Source organism: Colius striatus, chromosome 1, assembly GCF_028858725.1.
Source record: "Colius striatus isolate bColStr4 chromosome 1, bColStr4.1.hap1, whole genome shotgun sequence".
Lineage (NCBI taxonomy): Eukaryota > Metazoa > Chordata > Aves > Coliiformes > Coliidae > Colius > Colius striatus.
The window spans coordinates 96,001,365-96,020,615 of NC_084759.1; the positions used below are offsets into that span (position 1 = coordinate 96,001,365).

The window sequence follows — 19,251 nt, forward strand, 5'->3', positions numbered from 1 at the left end:
TATGGATTGTCCTTCAGGCAACCATTCTTCCTTCTCCTCTTCTCCTTCCTTTTTTACAGAAAAGCATAGGATCTCCAAGTTCCTAATTTAAGTGCCTCAGATAAGGGCCTGAATTTAGAGAGCATGAAAGTGGGGAAAAAAAATCTAAATATGTTAATGTCTGTTACTTGGTTATGGTAAAATTGTGTCTACCTCACTTCCCACAGCAACCATGAGTATGCCTACACTTCTCTCTGGACCTTGCTGTGGTCACAACCCACTGTTTGACTGTTTACCCATCTGCCCAACTCTTTTAAGCATGAGTAGTCTGATTTAGGCTTAATTTAGCATGTTTTTTTCTTTTTATTACATCATCAGTTTTCAAAAGCCTTCCACAGGCTGTTTTTAAGGGTATGACACTTTTTTTTTTTTTCTTGCTGCAATGATATAAAGATTTACAACCCTCTTAAAGCAGTGTAGCCTGCTTCTCTGAAATTATAAAAATAAGATTTACGGAGGTGGAAGGAATGGATTTTCTGTTTCCAGGCAACTTTGACCTTGGTAGGGTTTGTGCTGGCTGACTACTGGCAACAGAAGGACTCGACATGGTTGGACTGAAAGGCGTATTAGCCTTTATCATGGCACTTACCTTTGTGCCTAAGGGGGACAGTCCCTGCCAATGTATGAGACAGTGTTGTAGTATGCCCTGTTTCAGGGGAAATATCTGGTGTTTCAGCACATGATGGGACAGGGGACACGCTAGCTCTGTTGAAGCTGTCTGACAAAAAAGACTTTTTGCAGGCTGGCACCAGCAAGATGAATTGGCCCTGGATGTGCCTGTGTGATGTAATTGTCTCTCTTCCTCCGTATCCTTGCACCGTAGGCCTTGAGTGATGAAGCAGCAGCTGCAGTGATCAGCACTGCAGGTAGCTCGATGACCTCTGGTTCTGGTGCACACTGCCCCAGCACATGCTTGGGTCTTGTGTTCTGAGTACTTGGAGAAGTGTTGTAATCCAAATGCATGGGCGTGAACATTCACAGTGAGATGACTGTATGCTCACTGGCCAGTCTGGTCAATGTTTGCACCATATTTGAATGGGAGCATATGGTTCTACTCTATACACATGGTCACTGTGAGGGCAAGAGCAAGTGGAGATGTACTGGGTTTCTGCTGGGGACAGCAGGTGAGATGAGGAGAGTCTCTGAGAAGGCATAAGCAGAAAAAAGTTGCTCTTAGATGATTTTCTCAGTTGTGAGAGAGTAAGCCATGTTTTGCCTCTTACCTTGGTCATTCTTAAAGCCTTCCTTTTTCTGCTCCAGGGCTGCTGCTTGCCCTTTATCTGCACTGTTCACTGTGTCTGGCAGAGCAAAGCTCGGTGGGTTTCATTCCTCAGCTGTAACATAAGTCATGCTTCACCTCTTACTGCTCACAGCTGAGAGAGCAGTTAAACAACAGCCCTGATGAAGCAACTAGGCCTTAGTTGTAGTTGCACTAAGCCCAGTTGATACAGTCTGGGGAAATTTTGTTGTAAAAAAACCATTCAGTTTTACTCTCCATTATGCAGTTAGAGTGGGCCTAGTGAGTGGTAGTAAGGCCTCATGAACTGATGGGGTAAGAAAAGAATAACTGATACTTCTTTTCATCAACCTGATCTTTTTTTTTTCTTTCCAAGAAGAAGAAAACATGAAGCTGCTGTACAAAAAAAAAGTATACTTTTAAATTTTTTCGGTTTTGTACTGTAGTTGTTTTGGTTTTTTACACTCCTCCCACCTCCCCTTGGTCTTCTGGACAGGTTTTACGTGACAGCGGAGTATTTGAGTACACGTGGAAGGAACTTTCAGTTTGGCTGGAACACTTGGATAATATAAAAGAAGACAAAAAGGAAGCAGTGATTCAATTTTTGGAAAGGGTAACAACTGTTCAAATTAGCTGGATAAACAATGCCAAGAATAGTATTAATGGAAACTAATTATTTTGTAGCTGTTGTTGAGAAACCTGTCGAAGATCAGTGAATGAATTCTGAGAAAAACAGTGTTTGTAGTTCTTCATACAGAGCTGCCATCTTTCTTGTCTTGGGTGGGAGAACGGGGAAATGATTTGAAAGAAAATTGAATCCAGAAAGATAAGTTGTTATTACAGCATTGTTGATGTAAGGATAGAGAGTTGTGTGTGGGGGGTAGCACTTAGCTTCCTTTTATCTTTTTGTGGCAATACCTGTCAAAGTTATCAGACATAAGTAAATTGTAGTCTCTTATGTGAAAAGTTGGCATTTCCTGTTTACTTTTCAGGATGTGAAATACCCAGTGCTTCCATTTCACTGCAGTTTGCTGAGGGACTTGGTCTGAGTAGAACTTTAGGAGTAACATTGTGGATGACATTTATTTTTCCATCAGACCGGGCGTCCTATATACAGCAGTAACATAGGCAATTTCCTGCAGAAGTATCTGGAAGTTGTCCTCCTAAAATGATTTTGTTGGAAGTTGTCCTTCCAAACATTTTTAGCACATGATCTTCATAACAAGATATGGTCCCCGTAGACTTTATAGCCTGTGCATTTATGTTTCTTGACCTTCATTAACAGATCCTGTTGAAACTGGTGACAAACCCCTATCCGTATACAGATAAAGCAGCAGACGTTGTTCAGGAAGCCAGTATGCTCCAAGTTAATGTGCTTAAACAAGACTCTGATAATGTCAGCATCCCCATCTCTCACATTGACGGTATGTGGTGATTCGCTCAACAACAGAGAATTCTAAGAGTTTGTACTAAATTTTCTAGCCTTAATTTGCAAACTGACTGATAACTCTAGAAATCCTGCTTAAGTAAGCAAGCCTTTGGTTTTATTATGTATCAGAAATCTGAACTGCAGTTACCACTTTACCCTCAAAAGTAATTTCTGATGCAGTTATGCTCTTTTTAACAGGATTTTAAATCTCTCTTCAAGCTCCTGCAGCAGCATTTTCTAACTAAAATGAAAACTATTACAGTTCCTTTCACTGGGCTGCTCATATCTCTTGATCCAGGAGGAAAGGGCTGAAGTGCTCAGAGAGTTTTTTTACTCCCAGGCACACAGTTACAGAGTTTTGCTGCTCTTGCTTTCTGGGACTAGTCCCAGCCCTACTACAAAGAAACTCAAAATTCTGCAAATATACACATTTGGACAACTTACCATGTACTTGCTGTTCTGCTGTCCGTGTCTAAAAGAGATAATTGAGGTCGTTTAACACTGTGTACCAGATGGATCAGTTGCCTTGAGTTGACTGTGTTACAGAGATGTAGTGCCAGCCACAGAATTTGTGGTATCTTCATCCTATGTTAAAGCTATCTTTGACTTTACAAAACCAAGATTTGGTTCTCTGGTCATGTAGAGCTGAGAAGCTCTTCGAGGACTGCTCAGGATGTTCTTTTAACGGGGAAGTGGCTGCTTCCTTTGTACTTTCCCATACACATTTCCTGTTACTGTTATGATCTGAGAGTCCTTACGTACTGCCATCATGATAGCAGTAGGTGATGCATCTCCGTTATGTCTGTCAACTGGGCAGCAGTGTTGAAAGGCAAAATGTATAGTTAAGCACACGTTAAGAGATAGTGATTTTTACAGTTGCACTTATGGTGACATTGTCAGACAAATGTGACTTTCATTGGGGTTTTTTTCTGCTTTGGGAATTTGGAAGCTGCCTTGTATTCCTGAAGTGTTGGATTCTACATCTGTTGTTTGCTAGTTAGACTGACTACTCCGCTTACATTTTTTCTTCACTTAATAGATGTCCTGGATATGGTGGATGTCCTAATTGAGGGCAGTGATGGCTTAGATGAAGAAATTGGGTTCACTTTAAATGAAGACATGGTTATCCAGACGTTTCCATTCAGTGCTGTTGTCCCTGCTGCATTAGAAGCCAGGAATAATCTGTTGCTTCAGACTGAAAATGGAACAGGTACAGAATTTCCTTGTTTCTATGTATCATCTGTGCTCGTGGAATGGAAGTTGGGATCATTTTTACCCAATGATCTCCTCGAGGCATTTTACTGTCTTTGTTGCTAACAGAAGGAGGTGCAAATCAATGATGTTCTCTATTCAAGAGAGACATTAAATTTTATGGGGTGCTTGTGTCCTTTTTCCCTGACCCTAAAGAAGCTCAACTCGCTCTTGTTTGCTGGAGTAGGGACAACAGATTGAAATGCAGGCATTCTATAAACTGCCGTTTGACTCTAAGGAGCTCATGCTATGGGAAAACCAAGTTGCCCAAGTTAAAAAAAAGGAGCCCTCCTTTCGCCTAGAATGACCCCAGCCTCTGAGCACAGTATAGCAGAGACTGAGAAGCAGTGCAGAGACAATGTCCCTGCATGGACAATCTTGGCCTGGAAGCAGTTGCACTTCAATAACAGTGTTTTAAGCACAGACTATGCTGATAGTGAGAGGAATGTGGTTAAAATGGCTGTAGGCAGCTCTTCCACTGAGACCCGTCAGTAGAGGGCAGAGGACTGGACTGTTGAATAGAAAATAGATGCATTTTCCTAAGAAAACCTCTTCAGAGATGAAATTCCAGGGTTGAATGTTGCAAAGATCTACCACCTCCTTGAGGAAATGACTTGGTGGAGTGAGGAGTCACGAGGGCAGCAGCTGGCCTCAGAGCAGCATGTGCCAACCCCACAGCACCTCACTAAGTCCTACGCATATTTGGCTGTTGAGTAGCAACTGACTGAAAGTCCCAGCTCTGAAAGAAAATCCCCTGTGTTTAACCAGTGCCTGTTAACTTAGATGTGTTTCCACCTGTAAAAATCAATTCTCCTCTTAGGTAGTGCTTGGCTGGGGTCCTTACATATCAAAATACAGATGAGTTTAGCACAGCACAATTTTAAGCTTGTCTGGAAAGAAACAGGCCAACCTGAGCATATATCTTAAGGTGGGGTGATTAGTTACTTCAACAAGGAATACTAGATGGCAGATTTTTCTAGTTACCTCAGTGGTAACTCAGTGCTTGTCTAGTTTATCACAAACACCTTTTAATCCTCTTCAGTACTTATCCAAATAATGCTCGTGGAAAGAGGGTTCCCCCGGTGTCTGTGCTCCTGGAGATTACTGCTGTCAACACAAGTTTCATTTTTTTAATTTGCTTTTCTAGGAGCACACATCATTGAGTATCTTGTTGCCGTTTTCACTGACCTCCTACATTCTCAGAGAGAACCCCTCGCCCTCTGCTTGATGCTCCAGCTCTATGATAAAGATCTGCAATCCCTGAAAGTTTCTAAGTACCCTCAGCTCTACAGATTTAACCAGTACTATAAGCTCTGGATACCTCAGCAATCTCAGGAACCTGTGGTATGAAATACATGAAGTCACTTGAATGCTTGAGCCAGTGTTGCTATAAAACCTCACGGTATATAGAGGTTACATTTCCATTAGAAAATGCATTTACATGAAGCTAATTCTGTATCGCTGCTTAATCATGTTGGGACACAAAATTGCTCAAAGGCTTTTCTCTAATGACATAAGAGGTCGTTGTTGTGGTTGGGAGTTGAAGCCAAGGCTCAAGGGCTGTTACACAGTCACTCAGACTACAACTCCCCATAAGCCACGGTGTAGCCTAATGTGTGATGTAGCCTGAGAAGCCCTTTTACAGTGGTTGGAGTTCCCCTAGGTATGGGTTGGGAATGCATGGACCAGCTGTGCTAGGTGGTAATGTGTTTTTGTTAGCCCAGCAGTGATCATGTGAACACCTTGGGACACCTTTGATTAGCTCTGTGGTAGCAGGACTGTAAACTTGTGCTCCTGGAACTTCAGACCCAATTTCAGCACAGAACTAATTAAGAAACAGAGGCATCTGAAGAAACTTCTAGATTCATACTCATCTTTATTTTTCTTTCAAATTTTTTCCATTTTAAACAGTTTAAAAAATGCAAAGAGCTATGCGAAGAACCTACTTTGGCTCTGGATTCTGTGTTTACTACTTTGCTGAAGAAAGCCTATGAGAGAGGAAGCAATATCTTACTGGAAGATGAGATCCAGACAAAATTGAGAGACTTGGCGTCCCAGCTACCAGCTGAACAGCTTTTGTTAGCAGTAAAACATGTGTTGCTATACCTGAAATCCACAGTAGAAAACTTTGGCAGTGTAAGAGCAATATTGTGATGATATTTGGAGTTGGTTTGGTTTGTTCGAATGCAGAAAGTACAGATGACTTGGCTGTTAAAACTTAAGCAGCTTTTTCCACATAGTGAGCTCTCACTGAAGCCGTACAGCAGCAGACAAACCTGCGCCTAATTTTTAAACAAATGTCTGTCCTGATGAGTCTTGGGTTTAGTTTGCATGGGTTACCTTACTGATCTGTGTGCAGTGCAAACAAACTCCAGATTTTAATCCAACTTCTGGGTCTCTATAAGAAGCCTTTCCAGAGAAAAACTGAGTGGCCCATTTTAGAACAAAAATTTCAGTATAGATGAAAATTTAGAAATCTTTGGCACCCTGAGACTTTTCTTAGAATCAGTTTTTTATAGAGGGTAGTGATTCCTTCCTCCACAAAAGACTGTAATTTGGGAAGTCCTTAGTTAATTTCTGTTTCTGTTGAATAATTGTCCTTCTGCTCCCATCCTTCTCTTCTTTCAACTTCCAAGGTGTCTGTATTTTCACAGCTTAGTAAAACTTCTGGTCCTCACCTTGTTGACCTCTGTGTGGACCTGCTGAGCACCTTGTTATGCCGGGGAAATCAGATAGAGTTGGATAATCAGCAGAAACGAGAAGAGCATCAGACAGAATCAGATCTCTTTATGGACGAGGAATCTCTGATTACTGAGGAGTCTTCAAATGACAAGGTACCAAACCCCTCCATACACAGGCCAAAAGCTCACCTCTTAATAAACTTTGATTTGATTTATTTTCTAAGGGAAGAGTCGTAAGTTCTGCTGAACCATTAATTAAAGCAGATATCTTAAATGTGAACAATTTTTCAGCACAAATTAAGTTGGTATATTGTCACTGATCACCTAAACATGGGACTGGCTAAATGTGACAGGAAACAGGGGATCTAACCAAACAGGCTTTGTAAGTGCTGTGACTTGATAATCATCTTGAGGATTTTTGGAGTTTCAGTTACAATTAAAGCATTGCAGTGTGTCTGTCACACACTTGCTATATAAGGCCTTGAATAGGATTCTGTTGCTTTGTAGGAGCATTAGTGTAGCTTTTCGCAGGTCATTAGAAGGGCAGGGAGTAGACAGGTTGTCACACACTCTGTATTTCACACAGTTGTATTGAATGGAAATGGGTTGATGCAGAGATGCTGTTTAAGGTCTAGAAGGAGGACTTAGAACTTTGCGCATGTGGTCCAGCAGTTACAAAACTACTGTCTGGAGATTTGACCAAGCTGCATCACTACAGTATCACCCTTGAGCTGGGACCTGAGTCAGGAGAGATCCTGACAGAGATCACTTGCCTTTGCAAAAGGAATTCTATTCCCTAAACCTTGTGTAAAGTCTGGTTATGAAAATTATGTAGTTGGAGGAGTGAATTTTTGCCCTCCATTCACATGTTCTGTGGATGTGTGGAGATCAGAATGGAATTGTATTAACAAACCCCAGAATATGCTTTTTTTTCATGGAAATGCACCTAAACATGTGGAGAATGTTCGTTGGAGGTGTGCCTCCCACATCATAAATGTTGGAAGAGTGCTATTTATGTGCTTGTATTTCATTAATATTTTTATCCTCTGACCACTTAATAGAAAATGTTATGTTCAGTAATTGTAATTAACAAGCTTGGCAAAATAGGTAGATATATGATTAATATTTCCCCTCCCAACTGTAATTATTCATTCAGTGATACTGTTACAACCCTTTGTTACAGACGCTAGAAGACACACTCATGTTGATTTTCAGACATCCTACACTGGAGAACTGGTTCCTGGCTTTAGAACAACGTTCCCTTCCTCAGCACAGTTTAAACCCTGTCACTGTGAAGCTCCTGTCGACTCACCTCAATTCTGGTGTGCTCCAGCTGTTGAAAATGGGTGCCCCGATGTTGCAGAGCATGGATAACAGACATGTGTTGTTGAAGTATTTTGAAGCTATCACAAGAAGTGTCTTGAAAGAGCTACAGGCTGTGAGGAAAGACAGAAGCCAGGTCTCTCTCAAAAAATCTCACCAGCTGGAGGCTTTGGAGGAGTTGCATACATACATGGCTGCAGCTCAGCTGCAGGAGATCACTTTAACCATGCTGCGACTTCCTGAGATGAGCTTGACTACTCAGAAATCTGAAAAATCCCCCAAAAAAGGGAAGCAATTAAGCTTCTATGGACAGATTTTGGTGCAGCTCCTCACAGCAAGCTACCAAAGGCAGCCCCAACAAGGAGAACTACTCTCCACAGAGCACATTAAAGCCTTGGGGATATTGATGTCAGCATCAGGCAGCAAAGATTTGGAGAAAGTTTTCCTTCAGGCTCTCCAAAGTGAACCAGTCTTTGCACATGCAGTCAGTGTAGAGGTGCACCTTCACTGCCTTAACCAGAGGTCAGAAACCTCTCTTGCCATTGTGAGCATGCTGATAAAACACTGTAGGACTCACTTGTTGCAGTTTGAGCTGTGGTGTCTGAACAGTGACACAGGAAAGTACCTCAGGAAAAACATGGAGAGCTTTCTCCCAGTCATTAACGTGTATTTGCAGTGCAGAGACCAGTACGACTTCGCCCGACCTTCTGCAGGTAAAACAATTGATTCCCGTTTGTGATTTGGGAGCCCAAATTTCCAGTGTAGTCTCTGCTGGCCTTAGTGTCTTTGATCCCCTGTGCAATAGGTAGAAGTGATAAAATTTACATGTCTAACTTCTGATGATTCTTTTATAAGTACCTCTGCAGCATAAAAGGTAAAGGACCCAATAGCAGGCTGTTAGACAGAGGCCAAGTACTCTTACAGTTGCTGTTGCACAGTTTTCTCTTTTGAAGCCCTTATTTAATACTTTGTGCATGTGAAAATCTGTCTACATGCTTCTCTTGGTTTTATATAGGAGGTAAAACCTTTTTCTTGGGCATAGATAGAACACTGTCTGGTGAGTGGAATGCCCGTAGGCATATGGTTTTGCAGAATACAAGCTTTCACTTTTACGAGTGTAAGAGTCCAAAACTTTCTTCTGAAATAAATCTCCAAATAAAACTTCCTCCAGTAATGCCTTCCTAAGCTGTCAGTCCAAAAGTTTCAAAACCAACAGCAGCATTAAATTGACTGTTAAATTTTCTACCAGCAAAACAACCAGTTGGGATTCAACTTGACAGAACAGAATCACCTCAGTTTTATTTCTTATTGCATAGAATTGTAAATAGCAACAGAAACAGGCTTGACTGTAGCTGTCGGTGGAGAAGGATGGCTCTACCTAGGAGAAGCTCAAGTAGTGAGAAGACCTTGTAGGTACACAGGAAAGTAGAGAGTGGTTAAAGAACTAAGCCTTTCTGTTGCACCTAATACATACCAGTGTTTTCGTGCTTCAGCACTAGAAGAGGAGACTGCTGTCTGACTGACTTGATTTATAAGGTATCTGTTAGCTGTCCATGTGAGAGAAAATTTTCTGAGATGCAAGGGCAAGGCTTCTTATCAGGAAGTTGTCCCTCTTTTGAAGGTCTGTATTGTTTGCCCATGTCTAATCTATTCAGTTGTGATTGCCTGGTGCATATGCTAAATACTTTCTAATGGTGCAATACAGAGTGCACTTGTCTGTAGCAGATTAGCAACTACTGTAGTATAATTACCCAGAAATGAAGTAATCTGGACCTTGATTAGAAAAGTGATGCTGGATTTTTGTAATTATAAGTCTATTATTGCTTAACACACTTAGACAGTGGAACCTGTGGCCCTGCTCTCTCCCAACAGTTGTCTCAGCCGTTACACCTGTCTTGAGGAAAGCTCTTTGGAAGGAGCTCTGCGGTGTGTTTCAAGACACAGAAACCTCACATGAGACCACTGTGAAACTGCAAGTTCTTTCAAAGCTGTTGCCGTCTTCTGAAAGCAAAGGGCTGCGAAACCTCATTGAGCAGCTTCCTGCTGCTCTTGAGAAAGCAGAAAGTCATGAGAGGTAGGAAAATCCACTTGCCCTGTTTCAGGACTTGTTTTGTCCTATGAAGCATCATGATAGGTACACAGGCGTGCAAATGTTGTGAACAAGGATTGTATCGTCTCCTTAGATAATCTGTTGCTTTAGACTTTGACAGCAAGACATCTTTAACAAATGCAAAAAGCATGTTAGGGCATGAAAATAATAAATAAATGTATTTCTGCAGTTGGACAGTGGCAGATGCCATATCTAGAGTGCTTGAAAACTCTGAAGAGCTGTATTCCTGGAGGAAATGCCTGTTATCAGCCTGCATGAAGGGACTAATTGCCATGTACAGCAGTAGCAAAGATGAAAGCAAGCAAGAAGTGGAGCGATCCATGCTGCTGAGGCTAGAAGAATTATTGGTGAGTTTGTTTTTCATGTGCATTGCCAGAATGTGACTGTGAGCAAATGCGGTGTTTTGCTTTTGTATCTTGGGTGAATCTAGATTCTCTGTTTTATAGATTATCGTTTCTATGGGCTTTTAATAGATTCTGCAGAGTTAACTTAGGCCCGCTAATACTTTATAAGAAGCAGTTTTCAGTTGTCCTTGATGATGGCTTTGCTTTCTACTAACAATCCCCTTTGAAAGTCACAGTTCAAAGTGTTCAGGAGTTAAAAACCAAAGGTTGCCAATGGATGGTTTTATTTTGAAAAATAAATGGCCAGGACACATCTTTGAGACCCACCCACCTCACCCTCTGGAGTCTGTTGCAGAAGTCTGGTTGACCATAGATGGAAGTCCAAACTTTGATTGTGAAAAAACACTACTTGATCATTCCTTCTGTACTACTGAGGGGGTTTTGTAGTTCAGAAAGGCAGGCAGATCTATGCCAGACATAAAAATGAAAGTCTCTGGAGGTAGCAAATGCCTTTGACCTCTTTCTGACTTCTGGTAAGGATCCGTTTTAGGACAGAGGGGTTATGGTGTCTCCTTCCTTGGAGGTCATCAAGACCCGCCTGGGCATGTTCCTGTGCGACCTGATCTAGGTGAACCTGCTTCTGCAGGGGGATTGGACTGGATGATCTCTAAAGGTCCCTTCCAACCCCTACCATTCTATGATTCTATGGCTGATTTGTGCAGGACAAGAGTCTTGCAGGACCTGAAGGACCACCTCACAATATTTATCCTAATGGTGTCCTCAGGCCTGATGACGTTAGCATCTGCCATTACAGGGACTGCTAGCATATGCAGCCATCAGTTTTCTTAGAACTGGTTGTTGTTTATTGGGGTTTATAACATAACCCTTCAAGAGGGATGTTGAGGTGTTGGATCGTGTTCACCTGAAAGGAAGTTGTAGCAAGATGGGGATTGGTCTCTTTTCCCCAGTAACAAGTGACAGGACAAGATGAAACAGGCTCAAGCTGCACCAGGGGAGGTTTAGGTTTGATAGTGGGAAAAATTTCTTCACTGAAAGGATTGTTAGGCACTGGCACAGGCTGCCCAGGGAAGCGGTTGAGTCACCATCCCTGGAGGTGTTTAGAAGTCGTGTAGATGTGGTGCTTAGGGACGTGGTTTAGTAGTGGACGTGGCATTGCTGGGTTAAGGGTTGGACAGGATCATCTTTAACGTCTTTACCAACTTAGTCAATTTTTGTAGAGAACACATACACCCAGCCACCCGCTGGCCACATGGCAAAGGGTAGTTAGCTTTAGCACGTGGTTGGTACACAAAAGCCTGTTGCGTGAGTTTCTTGCCTTAACTTGCCGACTTTTCATTCCTTTCACACTTTGGGAGTGTGAGGAGTGTGTTGGGAGTGTGTTCAGGAGGTAGGATGGTTATATCCAAGAATTTTCTTTCCTGTTATCCATTGATGATCCTGTCTGAGTGTTTGGCTTGCATGTTGTTTATGTGTGTTAAACAAAACCCGCTTGTGTTGATTATCTTTAGAAGCTCTATGTGCTAAATGTAAGCATCTGTTTTTACTTATTACATGCACAGCGCCTTGTTGAAGAAGTGGACCCAGATGACTGGAACAACCTTGTGAAGACAGGACTCAAGTAAGTAATTTTGAAATGCAGCAAAGGTGCTGTAGAAGGTACAGTTCTGTTCACTTGGCCTTGTCCTACATTATACTGAAAACACCTTGCCTCCCTTGAATTCAATCAGATGTGACAATATTCCTTGTTTCTCAGGATGCATTTTATATCACATCCACTGGCTTCATTGGAGCCAGAACCTGCACAACTGCAGGCAGATGTGAATGTTGTGTTCCAGTTAGCGTTAACTAACATAGCTGACTGGGTAGCTGGACTACCTTCTTTTTAACCAGCATAAAGAACTTCTTTCTATTGAAGATATTTCATAAGTACAGTTCATGTGAAAACAAAATCATATTTTTCACATTTAAATGTAAACCATTTAAATCAGTAAATAAATACTTAGGGTAATCATAGCTTATGTGCATATGGAAGTGTTAATCTGAAGGGTTGCTGTCTGAAGGGTTAGTAAGCAGAATTCTTTATCGAGATCAGTGCAGCTACAAGTGTGACTGTGTGTTGATTCTCCTTTATTTTCCATAATTAGATACCAGTATAGCTTAAAAAGAGTTAAAGCAGCTCTGGGAAAGAGTGGTGTGTGCTTTCATTTCTTCTACTTTATTTTGATTTTACTAAGTTTACTTTCTTTGCAAAATACTCATTTCTTAAACAAATTTTTTTTTCAAGCAAATCTCCTTGGCTTTGAATGGGATCTGACTTTTCTGTTATCTTTCCTTCTAAAGGTACCGCTACAGAGATGAAGCATTTTTGAAAGTCCTGAACATTGCTATTCAGTTATTGTACAAGAAAGAATCCTCACTTAGTCACACCTTAGTCAAGCTCTCCAGACTTCACATGATGGTCACGCAGCACTCTCTATTTTTGTCTGCCATTCTGAGGTCAAGAGAAGAAGATGGCACGAATGTTCAGACAAGAGGTATTTTTAATCTTCTTCTTTAACTATATTTAGTAATCTTATCTTTCTTGCATTGTGTTCTGTCCATCCAGTAGCCTACCTACCTACATATATTTGCAGAGCTCTTAAACAATTATACAATATTAGCATTTAGTTTTAAATTCTACCTCTGCTTGAATCCAAATGTTGAGTTGGGCTTTCTTTATTTGTTTGGTTTTGGGGTTTTTAACCTTGTTGAAATCTTGAATTGACTGTTTTGGTTTCTGTAAAGCTGTTAGTGTTTTTCTACTTTTCTGTAAGGTCACTGAAGTGCATATAGGTTTTGTTAGAAATATGTATAACTTTTAAACCTATTTAAAAATAGGTTGATACAGAAGGTTTTGAGTTGATTTTGCAAGCTGTATCGGAAGTTTTAATTGAATTGATATGTATTTGATATTGCAACCTTTCATGAGGAAAGTCCTTCCATGAGTAATATAAATTGAGTGCAAGTTCATATGTAGGATTAGCTGTTTCTTGGTCTCTTCCAATGGAAATACTACCTGACCTTGCATCAGTCGTTTAGTCTACATCCACCTCAGCTGTTTCCCACTGTACAGGGCTTTGAGATTCAGTGATTGAAGGAGCTGTGCAAGAAAAGGGGAGGAAATTCTCTGGGCAGCACGTTGATACGAATTTTTGTGTGTATTGGTGACATAACATGTAAAGAAATGCTAAAGTTTTAAGTCACCTGAAAAGAGCAAAAAGCTCCTGTGAAGTCACAAGTGTAGTGACATGAAAAATAAGTAATAGAAGCTGCTGCTTGCTATACATGTTTTACCTTTTGGATGTATTTCTGTAGAGGAGCAACACAGATTCTTTGAGGCTGATTTCAGTAACTCAAAATCTTGGTGTCATGAGTGCACTCATTCAGGCTGTTGTCTTTATCATATTTGTTTTGATATACACTTCATATTCCTTTAGATACCAGGAGAAAAAGCCTGAGCCTTTTCAGATACTGAGAGTAAAGAAATTTGGATTCAGGTCTTGAATCTGCCACACATACCCAATTTGCCCTTGAATTGCCCCTGTTTCAGTGCACAGTGTTAGAAGCATTTTGATAGCTTACTGCAGTTAGGGTGTGAACTTAACAGGTTCTTGCTGTAACTTCCTAAGTAGCTTGGTGAGGTTGCTGGGATGTCTGCCTTTACTCTGTGCAGCACCTTACCTAATTTAAGGTACTTTCCAGGGAGAGGAGGGGGAGCTATAGTGTGGTTTTGGCCAGAGAGCACTTGTGTACACATTGAAAGTTTTTGCAGGGTAGTTCCAGTGCCCCATTGTGGAACTTGCCTCACAATGCCATTTGTGTGTCCAGCTTGGAAATACCGTTTAACTAAAAGTTGTTCCACTTGAATTAAATGCATCAGTGTAGTCAGGGAAATGGTTTTGGGTATTTACAGAGATAGATCTTGATCTAAAATATACTGTGTGTGCAGCTATTTAGAGAGCATATATGTGTGTGGGGGGGTAGTAATTTTGTATGCACTAGCTAAGTGAGGGAGCGACAAAGCTAAAGCTGTGTGTTTTATTTCAGAGGCCCTAGTGGATATACTGCTGACAATTGTGAAACTCAGCCCTTCTCTCTGTGAGAGCAGTCACCTTGCTGTGTTGCTGGGTGCCTATGGGGCTACACTGAGTGCTGTAGGTGAGTGTGATAGCCTGGGAAAGGTACTTCCCAGTGGCTCTGGTTTTCATCTTCACAGGTGCCTGACTTTAGGTTTTGTCTTGTTTTTTAGATCAGAAGATACTGCTACTGCTTCAGTTATATGAGAAGAATAAACAAAGTCTTATAAGTTCCAGGTAAGCTGATCACCATCCTTTTTGTTTGACCAACTACATGCAATTAAGCGGCCTCACAACTGACATTTTTCCAGGGTGTTATTTTTAACTGCAATAAACAATGTGCAAGGTCAAACCTAGAGGTTAATGTTGCTTTTGGAAACATTTTTCCTATGGTTGTCCTATTCTTAACGTAATTCTCGTGTTGCCCAAACTTTTGGATGTCTGTGGGTTGAGAGACTGTCTCATTTCAGAGTTCCCTATGGGGATTTCATCACAGGTCAAGGCCAAAACACAAGTTGCTAGTGTAGGACTCATTCTCCTTCCCTGTTCCCCTGGGATGCAGGATTCACCACTCAGCACAACCCTTGCTCGTTTCAGTGATCTTGCTCCTGTGTACATGATACTCAGCTCTGGTGCTTTGCTGGAGAGGAGAGGAACATGCCCATGTAGGAGTGATGTATAGCCTCTTGCATTAACACAACGTGGTGTTAATTTTGGGGTACAAACATGGTGTCAGTACCTTCCTTGTCTTTCACCAGTCTGGACTGTAGCTCTGCTGATACTGCAACTTAGCAATGTATCTACATGCTTCATGAGAGAAGCATGGATTGTATAAAATAACCAGTTGCTTTCCAGGCCTTGTGCCCAAGCAGCCCATAGGAAAGCCTGTTGCTATCAGTTCTTTTATACACTGATGGTTTTAGTCTACCTTGCTCAAATGCACTTTTTTAGTCTTTGATATATTGGTGTAAATATTAACAGCAGTGCAAGAGTACTGGCTCAGGCAGTTGGAGCAGGACTGGACTCTAAATTAAGAACCTCCCTTAGCTGTATCTGAGAATACAGATAATCCTTGTAGGCTGTGAAGGGAGTCTGGAGATGAAGATTCTTGTTAGCAGGCAATTCAAATGGCTCCCAGAAGCCAAGGTGCTGGCACTAGCTGCATCCTGCATGAATCTTTACTGAAAGTGTTTGCAAATGAAAGGGTGTTGTGTGAGGAGGAGACTTACTTCACAGGTAGTTAGGTCTCCAAACATCAGTAGCCTTTTTAAAGGGAGAAACAATTTCATCCTGGACCCTGAAATGACTTGGTAGCCAAACACTTGGTTAGACTTGAGCCCAGCACAGTAGAGTTTGAGTTAATATAGAGAACGTTCAGGAACAGTATTGTATGTGCAACCCAGTAGAGCCCAATTTGTGTTACAAATGAGAGCCTTCAGGTTCTGAGTGATAAGAAGTCTAGCTCCATCCTTCCTGCAACTGGCAATACTCACAAAATAAATGACAATATCAATAGCACTTTAAGCACAGTGGCAAAGTAAGTGGAGTCTGAGGAGCAGCTCAGAGGTGGAGAGTAAGTATCTATGTTTTACTGAAGCGCTGTGATGCTGGTTTGAAATACTGATTGCATTTGAGGTGGCGTTGTCTGATCAGATCTCAAACGCTGTCTCCATGCAGCCTCTATCATACTTCACTGCATTTATAGCTTAAACAAAAAAGTGTTTTTTTCTGAGAAGGTAAGTTCTGGCTTGGATTAACAGGATATGAAATAGTTAATTAGACACCCTCAGACTGAATTTGAAAAGCTTTTGGATGGATGAAAAAGGTGTTGCCAGGGAAACGAGTTCTAGTTTCAAGTTCCCACAGGATAATAAGTACAAGTGAAGGGAAAATTTAAATACTAATTTATGTCCTCTGTAATTGCTTTTTGCTCAGTGCTAGCAGTCTGTTGACTAATACCTCTACTTTTAACAATGTTTAAGAATCCTGCTGTGGGGTCCAGCTGCTGTGGAGCATCACAAGACTTGCAAGAGTCTAGGGAAGTCACTATGGCAGCAGCCAAGCATGGAGGAGATTCTGTGTCTGCTAGATCGAGAAAAGATGATGAAGACAATTCTGTCTTTCCCTCAGCATCGCCGTCTTCTGTCATCACAGGTGCTTTGGTTCAGGCAGCTCATGCATCCTTCTTTTGATGTGGAAAAAGAGCCTTTCACTTTAGTAATTTCTTTCTTGCATTCGTGTAATACATTGCAATTTGTTTAGTTCAGGAGAGTAAATTACGTTCATAGGAGAGCTGGAATTAATTATTTAGGAGCACTTCTCAAGTGAAGTGCAACCACATCTCATCGGCAGGTGCGATTGTGCAGCGTTGCACAGATTGTCATGTGTGAGACCAGAATTTGACTTTTAAACTGTTGTTAAATTTAGGTGTCCAAGGATCCAATGACAATGGGCTCTTCAGTTTTAGAGAGTTTGCTAACAAGTTTCTAGACCTATTTGCAGCAGTTGAGAGAAATAGTACTGAAACCCTGATAGTGAAACGCTAGCATGTCTCACCCTGTGTTTCATTTTGTTTTGAAAGGTTTAGTATCAACTGCTTTATAATGGGATGAAGTGGTTGGGAAGGTTTGAAATCGATCTGGAAATTGGTGTTATTCCTTACAAATACTGGTTTGGATTTGGTTTCAGGAGGTACAAGAGTCACTATATAGAGATGAGACTGTCAAGAGTCTTGATGACTTCTACGATCCCTGTTTTCTACTTCAGCTCTTTAGTGAGCTGACCAGACCAGGTAAAGTGAATGTTTCTCTCTGATTATCTAGTGTGATTTTGCTCTGCTGCAGGAGCTGCATGGCTCCATCTGTAGCTCTGTTACTCTAAAAGCTAATACTACAAAGAAATTTGTGCCTGGCTTTGGAGAGAAGAAACCTACATCATTTAACCACCTACTGCATTGCATTCTAATTTTCGGGATGACTTTGAAAGTACCAAGGTGTAACTGGCATTAAAGTCCTATTTTAAAGGACTTTAATGCAGTATATCTAGTGCAGTTTGGCTACTTGTAAACAGAGCAATGTAGCAGCAAATGGGCATTCCTGCCAGGCTGCTCTTATCCAGATTACTGGGTGCTCCTTAAATGTAGTGGGTTAACACTATGTAGAGGGACTGATCCACTTAAGGTGAGGTAGAGGTTTTTAAACTCAGACTGAAAGCAGCCTGTAAGAGACAGAAAGCAGGCAAAGATTTAAGTTATCTGATCTATCCATTAGCATTCTGTGTATCACAGAAACCAGCACAATGTAATTATAAAATAGCCTAAAAGGAATCTGTAAAGAATTTTTACCACTGGAAGGGGGATTGAATTTTTTTCTGGTGAATGTGTAGAGCTGTATTTTGCATCAACTGTGGTGTCATAGCACTGTGATGAGCAAAACAGGCATGGGAGGGATGGAACCTTCTTCTGCCTGATAGTACCTGTTTTGTGTGTTCTTAGCCTATATTTAGCTATAATTGTAAACTGCTCTGTATAAATGTGACGGAAGACTTGTCTTTTAGTCTGAGGGGAAAAGGGTACCAGAGCTATTTGTTGTTTTGCGGGAGGAGGAATCTGGGACGATCTGGTTGGTGCTGGGTCTTGGAGATTGTTATTCGTGACAAACATGGACAGCCAATGTCTTTTGAATCAGGGCCTAACAGTTGACAAAAGCACTGCTGTCATGTACCTGTCATCACCCACCACCTGGAGGCTACCACCTGAGCTGGTGGGAGGGTTGTGGTGACTGTTGGTCAGCCTTGGCAGTGCTACAGCCTGCCAGCTAGGACAACTGCTTCTGCAGTGCAGGCAGCACTGAGCTCGAGGGAGCTCTTGCACATTGGTTTTTTGTGGAGTTCTTCAGTCAGTGGGCATTCCAACTCAGACTGACTGTTAGCACACAGGGTGGGGAAAGTAGTTATCTCAACTGCTCCATGCTGTGTGTCCTGAGAGGGGTATTTTTAAAGGGCCCAAGTGATTTATGAGTTCAGGTCCCATGGGGCTCCTAAACCGTGTCAGCTGCTCTTGGAAATTCCCAATTCCTCTTTATTTGTTTGCTCTTTGTACTGGCTGCGCAGTGTGCTGTGCACAGATGTTATATAACTGCTGAATTTATAAACATAGACGTATTGCACAGTGCTTAATGCTCACTGAGTAAAGAGTAAGTCTGGAGTTGGACAGATAGCAAGTTCTGACTAACTTTAGTTCTGATAAGCATCTTGTGGAAAGCTTTCCATCATGGTTCTCAAGGCACTTTAAACAAACTGTATGTCAGACATAAAATTAACTTTTTTTTTTTAATAATAGCTTGTTATTTTATGTTGGTTGTTGAACGCACCCTCCAAGGTCAGCTGCATGGAAAATATTTCAACTGCATACCAAATAAATCTTCTTATGCCCAGCATGAACTTTACTGCTGAAGTGAGGACCTTGGATTTCACTGTGTGGTACCACTTGAGCTGTGTAGTAAGGGTGCACTAGCAGTTCTCAAGAACTGCAATCTGAAAGAGAGCCACGTGGACACACATCACATTTGACCTTGTACTGAAAGAGGAGTTGTTGTATAGGCCAGGGCTATGTGTGAGATATCTGTAAGTGATAGAGAATCCTCTGCAGGCAGAGGAGTTTTAGATCATCTTTGCACATTCACTAGGGAGTCAACTGGAAGC

At 41.5% G+C, this 19,251-nt stretch overlaps 1 protein-coding gene across 5 annotated transcripts in view; it reads left to right on the plus strand.

The window, feature by feature from the left end:
- Window positions 1-19,251, plus strand: part of URB1 (URB1 ribosome biogenesis homolog) — a 64,246-nt gene that overhangs the window by 26,705 nt on the left and 18,290 nt on the right. For 4 of the 5 annotated variants that reach the window (XR_009819220.1, XM_062001914.1, XM_062001934.1 and 1 more), the window contains 15 exons: window positions 1,773-1,889; window positions 2,562-2,700; window positions 3,745-3,915; window positions 5,104-5,300; window positions 5,868-6,092; window positions 6,593-6,790; window positions 7,821-8,673; window positions 9,833-10,034; window positions 10,240-10,417; window positions 11,995-12,053; window positions 12,776-12,969; window positions 14,522-14,632; window positions 14,724-14,787; window positions 16,533-16,704; window positions 17,239-17,341. Coding sequence is in view for 4 of the 5 variants with exons in the window: in XM_062001914.1 (XP_061857898.1) it covers window positions 1,773-1,889; window positions 2,562-2,700; window positions 3,745-3,915; window positions 5,104-5,300; window positions 5,868-6,092; window positions 6,593-6,790; window positions 7,821-8,673; window positions 9,833-10,034; window positions 10,240-10,417; window positions 11,995-12,053; window positions 12,776-12,969; window positions 14,522-14,632; window positions 14,724-14,787; window positions 16,533-16,704; window positions 17,239-17,341 (2,983 nt within the window). In the remaining variant the exon portion in view is untranslated. The remainder of the gene's footprint in view (window positions 1-1,772; window positions 1,890-2,561; window positions 2,701-3,744; window positions 3,916-5,103; window positions 5,301-5,867; window positions 6,093-6,592; window positions 6,791-7,820; window positions 8,674-9,832; window positions 10,035-10,239; window positions 10,418-11,994; window positions 12,054-12,775; window positions 12,970-14,521; window positions 14,633-14,723; window positions 14,788-16,532; window positions 16,705-17,238; window positions 17,342-19,251) is intronic. The other variant, XM_062001929.1, reaches the window with a different exon arrangement.